An 8,949-nucleotide genomic window follows, 5' to 3' on the forward strand; every position below is an offset into this window, starting at 1 on the left:
TTCCTTGTCCAGATTGAAGAGATTTGTTGTCGAAGGGTATTGGTGCTCGAGAAACAGGTTGAGTTTGGGCTTGAGCTCGCCGTTGGAGTCGTCGTCGGCATCGTCGTCGGCTTCACCGCCTTCGTCGCTTGGGGATCCGATGAGCATAGTTTAAACGAAACACGCACTAAGGTGGAGAGTTAAACAAGCACAAGGCGGAGAAACGAAACACGCACTGCAGCGGAGATAAACGTGAGGGTTTCGGTCATCGTTCATTCGCCGGCGTGAAATGAGAGAAATAATAAATTAAATCCATGTGAAAGGAGGTACGGACCATTGACTCTGTGAGAAGCTCTTTTTTTCACTAAAAAATCAAATAAAATATATATTAAAAAAAAAAAAAAGAAAAGGGTACAGGATTAATGTTTGGGTATAACTAGATGAATCCAGAAACAAAGACCAAAAACAAAGACTTAGGAGAATCCCACCTTCAGCATTGCCATCAGTAAGAAAACCCCAAAATCCATAAATTAGAACTGAAACAGAAGTCTAGGCATGCGAAAGGCATCTCTATGCACCTCGTCCTTGATGTAAGCACGGAGATCAAATTGTGTACAAGAAAACCCAATTTTAGCAGCATCCTTAGCAAGGTAGCCGACAATAGGATTTGCCTCTTTTACTCAATCTTCCATGTAATATAGGACAAATAGGATCTCAAGAAGTACTAGTGTTGCTTCAAGGACCAATGAAATTGAGCCTACTAGGATAGATACCACCACCGAAGCAGAGTTACATTCAATCCCAAGATTTTGAGCATTCAATTCCATGGGTTTGAGTAATTAAACCACAAATAATGGATGCGACCTTAGGATCAAATTGCGTGTATTTCCTAAAAAGAAATAAATTTTTGGAAGGATTAATCGGTCTCTAATGTCTTCTATCTTAGAAGCAAAGGAAGTGATTAACAATTTTAACAACTGAAACTGATTGCAGTTAGACATTTTCTCAATCGATCTCTAAGCTGGGATTAAATCCGTAAACTCGTGATCATGGTGGAGGGCTTCAGTCAAATTAGCTACATGCCTTAATGGTTAAATAATTCAATAAATATTCCATTTTCATAAAGGATCGAGTTTTCCTTCAGCTACGGTGAATGAGAACCGATTTACCATGATGGCTTCACATATACATTAGGGTATCGAAAGGGTATTTTGAGGAACATACTAAAACTCAATAAAGGTTTGTGAACCTTAGAATGATGGTTGAACCATCACCGCGTGGTGAAGGAAAACTTGGTCCTTTTATAAGTGTCTAATTTAACAGTATATATTAGCAGCTAATAAAATAGAAGTTGCTACCATTAACAATGACTAAGGAAGCTATGTGAATTGATCTCATAGTTTATCTTCAATCAAAAGAATGAAATCTAAGAGTGCTCTGTAACCGTTTTGTGCAGTGAATCGGGTGTGTATGCTCGCCTGAGTTCCAGCGCCGGTGACTCAAGGAGTCCCTCCTTCCATTACAGGGGTTGGTAATGGATTCAATGGTGGTGCTCAAAGACCGTGGGTTAATCTGTTTAGGGGAGGAAATGTTAGAGAAGGTTCAGGTGACATCCCCTACCTTGAACCTTCGGTTATTAATGGAAGGAAAGTCGTGCAGTGCCTTACCGAAGAATTGGACGAGGAGAAGGATAGATGGTCTGCAGCCCTGATTGGGTATGTTTTTGGTCCTCGACCAACTTACACTTCAATGCAGCAATTTGGTAAAGATAAATGGGGGCGTGTTGGAGGAGTGGAGGTTTATGGGTTGGAGAGGGGAATTTTTTTCTTCGACTTTCAGGGAAGCGATTTGAGCAGGCAGATATTGGATGAAGGTCCTTGGAACCTTGGCTCTCGTCCGTTAATATTGCGGCCATGGTCTCTGGACGTCTCCCTATCGAAGAAGGAGGAGACTGAATTACCGCTGTGGGTAAGGTTTTATGGATTGAGTTTGCATTATTGGGGGGAGAAATCATTGGGTTGAATTGCCAGTGTTCTTGGCCGACCCATTTGTTCTGACAGGAGAACAGTGCAACGCGAGCGACTCTCGTTTGCGAGACTGTGTGTCTCCATAAAAGCCTCTGATGGGTTACCCAACACTATTTTTATTGCCCGAGGGGATGGTTCTTTGGTGGAGCAGTCCATTCACTATGATTGGACTCCTCCTCCTTGCACTGTGTGTCAAGTTTTTGGTCATGTTGAGAAGTATTGTCCGGTGGCTTCGATCAAGAATGCTCATGTACAGGCTGTTGCTGAGCCAGAGGCAATGCAGATAGAGGAGGGTTAGCAACGACCGAAGGGTAGACGAGGACGCAACAAGCGTCCATTGCCGCCAGAGAAGGAGCCTGCCGCCGGTGGTAGAGGAGTGCAGGTAGCTGAATCTGATAGTGCAAATTCGTTAGTTTTCAAACCAGCGAGTGAGATGCTTCCACGTGGTGAATCAGGTAAGGGGATTGCTGGATTGGATGAGAATAAGAAAACAATTGTGAAGAAAAAGGAAGAGATGGTGCGTGTGGCTTCTCAACCCCCTTCACGTGCGATGGTAGTGCAGCCTATGGGTGTCAATTCCAGGCCCGGCCCCGCCCGGCCCGGCCCGATTACTAAGCATGTCGGGCTTAAGCCCGACACGTTTAATAATTGGGCGATCCAGGTGTGGGGTCCTAGCCCGTCGGGCGCCCGATCGGAACGATCGATTCCAGGCCCGACCTAGACTGACCGGTTACAGCCCGACCCAGCCCGACCCTTTAACTTATAAACTTCCCCTCTTCCTTCCAAAATTCCTGTTTTTGTTTGTTTATTTGTTGGTCTTTGCCATTTATTGGTTAGATACACTAACGTAGGTGAAATGAGGCTTAATTTTTAGTTTTGAAATCTTACTTTCGGTGTTGTGTGGCAAATTTTTTTCCCTCTACTTTGTTAGATGTGCCTTCTATTCGGTGTTGAGCTGCTATTTTTTTTTCCCTCTACTTACTTTATTAGATGTGCTTCTATTCGGTGTTGTACTACTATTTTAGTTGGGATAAACTTTATTTGACTTTGAGTTGAGGTGTATCGTGACTGTCCAACGGTGTGATGGTTTGAACGTAAAATTCTGGTTGCATGTCAATTAGTAAACCCGCACCGTTTAGAGACCTTTTAGAGTTAAACGGTTCATTATCCCGTTTTGGGCCCGATTTAGACCCGTTTACCCTAAATAAGGCTGCCCTGATTAAAGACCAAATACCGATCGACCGAAATGAAACTGTACCATGTCCGCCCAAGACAAGCCCGAATGCCTAAATGATCGAACACAGTGCAGTTTATAAAATTGGTGAGGCCCAGCTAGGCCCGACCGAAACCGACCGAGCCCAACCGGTTGACACCCCTAGATACTACTGCAGCCTATTGATGAGCATGTTGTTTCAACAATTAAGAATCAGAGTGGTTCTGTGAAAATGAAGGGAAGTGCGAGTGGCTCGACAGCCGAGAACTGCAGTGCTAAGAATCCTTCGTCCACTACTCCTTCTTGGAGCCCTGTAGATCCTATTGGCAATCGGTTTTCGCCATTAGATGACTTGGAGACTTCTAATTCAGAAGTGGTGCAGGATGAATCTCTACTGTCTTGCACAGAGAGAGAGCGAAGTCCGGGTAGGGATGGCTCGGTGCAACACCCCATTTCTCCATCTTCTCAATGATGAAATTCGGCGCATGGAACATCAGGGGGTTGAATGACCCTGGCAAGCGCAGAATTGGGCGTGATCATTTGGGAAGGCCGATCTTTGCTATTGCTGGTGGAGCGAGTGAGGTGAAGGTAGTTCAGATGGAGTTGCAGGCCATTAAAACCGGTCTCTTGAAGGCCTGTAATCTCAAGCTTTCTCGGGTACAAGTGCGTTCAGACTCGATGCTGGCCATTAAGATGATTGTGGGTAGCTTTGCATTATCATGGGAAGTTCGATGGCTGGTTGAGGAAATCAGAGTTTTACGTGATACTTTTATTACTTGTTCGTTCGCTCATCAGGTTCGGGAGACAAATTCGTGTGCAGATTACTTAGCAGGCTTGGTCAACACTTGTGTTGAATTTTCATTTTCTATGGATTCTCTCCCTGTGGCTCTTTCTGATGTGATACAGAATGATGCTCGGGGAAAGAATTATCCCAGATTGTAATCAGTTTATTCTACTAATATAATATAAGCTCTTTTATAAAAAAAAGAATGAAATCTAGAACATCATCAGTTAATGCGAAAAGGACTTGATACCACCTATCTGTCTCAAATCTCAACCATTTAATTACATTTCTAGACCATCTGAGAATGAAATCTAGAACAGTAGAATTTTCCATCGAATACATCCTAGCTACATTAATTGTCGAAAACATACAAGTCAATGATATATATATATATTGATCACAACTCTAAAGTCTAGACATATCAACTTTAACTGGCTCCATTTCTTGGCCAAAAACAAGTATAATTGATTGCTCTAGAATGTTAAACAACAAGAAAATGCCTAATCTTCCCTAAGTGACCATTAGAGGAGAGGTCACTTAAGCTAAACCACCAAAAGTGGGTTTTATGAAAAATATATTTAATGGAGTGATAAGGTCACATTAATAAGTGTTGGCAAGTTGGTAAGAGATTAATAAATTAAACATGGACGTAATATATCGAGGATTAAAAACCCCAACCAATAAGATCGAGAAGGGCTAGGTAGGCAGGATTTGCATTCTCCCTTTCAAAAAATCCTCACGGTGCACTGCAATTTGGTTTTGAGAATTTGACACTTGTAAGATCGGTGCACGTACTGCAGGGGATTTCAAGAATTTTTCTCCTCTCAGGTTTCTTGCCCGGTCAGGTTCGTAGGTTCCTCTCATAGGGAGGGCAGAACTGATGACCTCACCGCACCCAGTCAGTGTGTTCGGACAGGGGATGAAGTCATCATTTTCGGCCCCCTATGAGAGGAACATACGAACCTGACCGGACAGGGAACTTGAGAGGCCAATACCAAGCCAACCTGAATCAACCAAGACTAATTAACCTTTCAAATGCCCATTATAAAATAAAATTAAGTCTTATCCACTAACATAAATTAAATAAGTCTTATCAAATAACGTACTTACCTGAATTGGATTTCATCCTAGCTGGCCGCCTGACCTATATGCCTCTCGCTGAAATTTCTCAACCACCATTTTTGTCTAAGGATGTAAATGGATAGGCAAAAGTTTGTATTCAATTTGTGTTCATATTTATGTTGGGATATCGGTTTTCAGAAACTAATTGAATGCAAATGTAGAGAGAGTGCTACATCGGATTCCATTTACATCTCTCAACCGCTAACAAAGAGAAAACATTTTTATTACACACTTGCATAAATAGACTGATTCCGAATTACCATAGGCTAGAGGCTTGGAGGAATCCACCACCTCGTGTCTTTATCTTTGTTAGTGGGATCATTGAGCTGGCAGTCCCATGGTGGGAGTTCAGGGGTGGCAATCAAGATATGGATATTTTAGTAAATTACCCATGGCAAAAAGGGTGGGCACGATGCCGAGTGCCCACCCTGTGTCTGTCTTTCTCCAATTCGCCATGGAAACGACCACCTTGCCCCTCCCATCTCGCCCCACCCAGCCCATTGGTTTAGGCTGCCTACATACCTAGAGCGGACAACATGCCCAACAACCTTTGCCCATTACCTATATAGTGGTTTCACTATAAAGTGTAGCAAGGATTGTTTCTCTACAATCAATCTAAGAGAAGTTTGATGACAAACAACTATTACCTTATTTTGAATTGATAGTGAAACAGGTCTCATTGTGCCATGGACATAGGCAATCTTACCGAACCACATGCATAAATCCTTGTGTGCATGCATGGTGTGATTGTTTGTTTGTGATTTCTATTCTTTTTTGCATCGTTTTAGATTCTCATTTTCTACATATTTGTCCCAACTTACCATCACTAATGCATAATAAATTGGTGTATATAAATAAATCATAAGATGATGTATTGTTCACAAATAGTTTACATATTTACTACAACCTCACCTAGTTAGAAGCCTAATTTCCAAGTAAATGGTCCTTAATATTTGGAGAAAAGTTCTCTTTGGGAGAATGTACTGTCTACGCCCAGACACAAAGGAATATGAAATAACTTTCCTACCTTCATGAAAGACGGAAAATCCACCCTCATGCAGGGGCGACCCCTCCCCTCCCCTCCCCAAACAAAGAATTCCGACCCTTATTATATCTCATTCTAGAAAGGAAGGAGGAGGATAGAATGATGTGGAATCTGTTTTATGTGTGAGGGTGAGTCAAGATTCCGGTGGTAAATGGGAGCAACCGGTCCTTCTTAGAAAGACAGGAGCAGGAGAAGCCTTTTAAGTCTTTGACCTACTTTGGCTTCTATTGTATTTTCTTAGTTAAAACAAAGACAAAGCTGAAAAAATGTCCATTCGTGGGTATTGTGAATCTCTTTTGTTCCATTCTAGAAAAAGATAATTGATCTCCCCGTAGGTTCCCTCATAGGGGACCAGGAATGACGACCTCACCCCCTGCCCTAACACATTATCCGGGTGGGGTGAGGTCGTCATTTCCGCCCTCCCTATGAGAGGAACCTATGAACCTGACAGGGCAAGAAACCTAAGAGGAGAAAAATTCGAGGGTTTTGCTTTTTGCACATTCCACGTATACACGGTTATGAAAAGCTAATAAATTTTTTACTTACTCCCTAAGAATCAAATGCTTAGATAGAAATCAATTCCTTATAATGTGGGTGGGGTCTTCTTCCTTATTTGTTAAGAAAATTTGGGAATTCATTGGATATTCTTTAAAGTTTAAAGTATATAGTAAATGGAAATGAATTCCTTGTTATGTGGTGGGGTTTTCTTCCTTATTTGAAAATGATTTTTGGAATTTTATGAGGCCACCACATTTATGATTCCTTCGAGTGTCGTAACCTGCAAAAGGACCAAAGAGTGACAACGAAGAACCGGTGTGGTTCCGACCTAGGACTCTCCGTTGCCAAAGTCAGATCTCTCTGCGCAAACAGATGAGTGAATGAAAGTCAAGATGGATGATGAGATAGTATACCTTCCCTTTTATAGCAGCGGGTGGCGATGTGGAGAGTCCCAGTTGATGTGAGATGTCTTTGATAGCTGATAGAGTCCCTGAATAGCAGGGTTTGCTCTTGGTAGGTCATCTTCCAGATAGATGTTGTATCCTGATGGACTTGGTGTCTTGGATGGATAGACTGTGGATAGGTTCTAGGTGTTTGAGTCCATTATGGGTACGTTGACTGATAGGCGGTGGCCTAGAGTCCTAGAGGTAGTGCATGTCTTGCAGTTGGAGGCGGAGGTGCTCTGATCTTGTCCGCGGTGCTCCAGCACACGTCTGTCCACGTGCACAGGGGTCCGCACCAAAGGGGGGAGCTCGCCCAGGGGGGAGTTCGCTCAAGGGGGAGCTCTCCCAAATGGGGGAGCTCGCCCAAGGGGCAGCTCACCCAAATGGGAGAGCTCGCCCAAGGGGAGCTCATCCAAATGGGGGAGCTCACCCAAATGGGGAGCTTGCCCAAGGGGGAGCTCATCCAAATGGGAGAGCTCGCCCAAGGGGGAGCGCCCAAGAGGGTGTTCACCCTGCCATGTCTAGCCTCGCCACATGGCGGTCTTTGATTGGGTAGCTTGATTTGGGGTTCATCATTTGCCCCCAACTCTCTTGGAGTGGAACGCTCAAGAGAGTACTTCCTAAGCTTGTGCGCCCCTCATGGGGTTCCCAATGAATATTCTTCTCTTCAGGGTCCCGCTTGTAAATTATTTGATGAGGGAGAGGTTGAGGGTTCAATCCTCTCCTCGTTCACTTTTTTTTTCTTGTAGATATATACTCTTGCCTTCTTCTTTCTTTTCACTTTTTCTCTTCTCTTGCTTTTCTCTTCTTCTCTCTCTTGCTTTTTCACTTTTTGCTTTGAGCCTTGGTGGTTGTCGAACCTTGGTGGCTTCGAGCCTTGGTGGTCTATGGACCTTAGTGGCATTACGCTTGATGGTCTACGGACCTTGGTGGCCTTGCACCTTGGTGGTCTACGGACCTTGGTGGCATTGTGCCTTGGTGGTCTATGGACCTCGGTGGCCAACGGGCCTTGGTGGTCTATGGACCTTAGTGGCATTGCGCTTGATGGTCTACAGACCTTGGTGGCATTGCACCTTGGTGGTCTACGGACCTCGGTGGCCAACGGGCCTTGGTGGCATTACGCCTTGGTGGTCTATGGACCTCGGTGGCCAATGGGCCTTGGTGGTATTACGCTTTGGTGGTCTACAGACCTTGGTGGCATTGTGCCTTGGTGGTCTACGGACCTCAGTGGCCAACGGGCCTTGGTGGCATTATGCCTTAGTGGTCCATGGACCTTGGTGGCCAACGGGCCTTGGTGGCATTGTGCATTGGTGGTCTACGGACCTTGGTGGCCAACGGGCCTTGGCGGCATTCCTCCTTTGTGGTCTACGGACCTTGGTGGCATTGTGCCTTGGTGGTCTACGGACCTCGGTGGCCAACGGGCTTTGGTGGCATTACGCCTTTGTGGTCTACGGACCTTGATGGCATTGTGCCTTGGTGGTCTATGGACCTTGGTGGCATTGCGTCTTGGTGGTCTACGGACCTTGGTGGCATTGTGCCTTTGTATTCGAACCATCTCCCACTCCACGAACTTCTCAGACTCTGCCTCTAAACCTCGAACTCGTGACAAGTATGATGTATCGTACTTTTTTTTTTTTTTACTCGAATTGGTCTTTGGCCACAGACACATCTTCGTTCGAACCCTCGACCTCGAACCTTCGCGAACTTTGACCTTGGACCTCGATCCTCAATCCTCGAACCTCGAACCTTATCCTTGCCCATGGCCCGTTGCCTACGACCCTTGGTCGTGGCCCCCTTTCTTTTTGGTTGATATTGACTCGAATTGGTCTTTGGCCATA

At 44.6% G+C, this 8,949-nt stretch overlaps 1 protein-coding gene across 1 annotated transcript; it reads left to right on the forward strand.

The window, feature by feature from the left end:
- The first annotated feature begins 3,690 nt into the window (after window positions 1-3,690).
- Window positions 3,691-4,161, forward strand: LOC122644793. Its single transcript, XM_043838177.1, has one exon. It carries the CDS (start codon window positions 3,691-3,693, stop codon window positions 4,159-4,161), a length of 471 nt encoding a protein of 156 aa, XP_043694112.1.
- The last annotated feature ends 4,788 nt before the right edge of the window (window positions 4,162-8,949 follow it).

Source organism: Telopea speciosissima, chromosome 11 (genome assembly GCF_018873765.1).
Source record: "Telopea speciosissima isolate NSW1024214 ecotype Mountain lineage chromosome 11, Tspe_v1, whole genome shotgun sequence".
NCBI classification, from domain to species: domain Eukaryota; kingdom Viridiplantae; phylum Streptophyta; class Magnoliopsida; order Proteales; family Proteaceae; genus Telopea; species Telopea speciosissima.

Bases quoted from the DNA above. Each gene is read 5' to 3' on its own strand.
- LOC122644793 (XM_043838177.1), top strand. From the start codon at position 3,691: ATGAAATTCGGCGCATGGAACATCAGGGGGTTGAATGACCCTGGCAAG.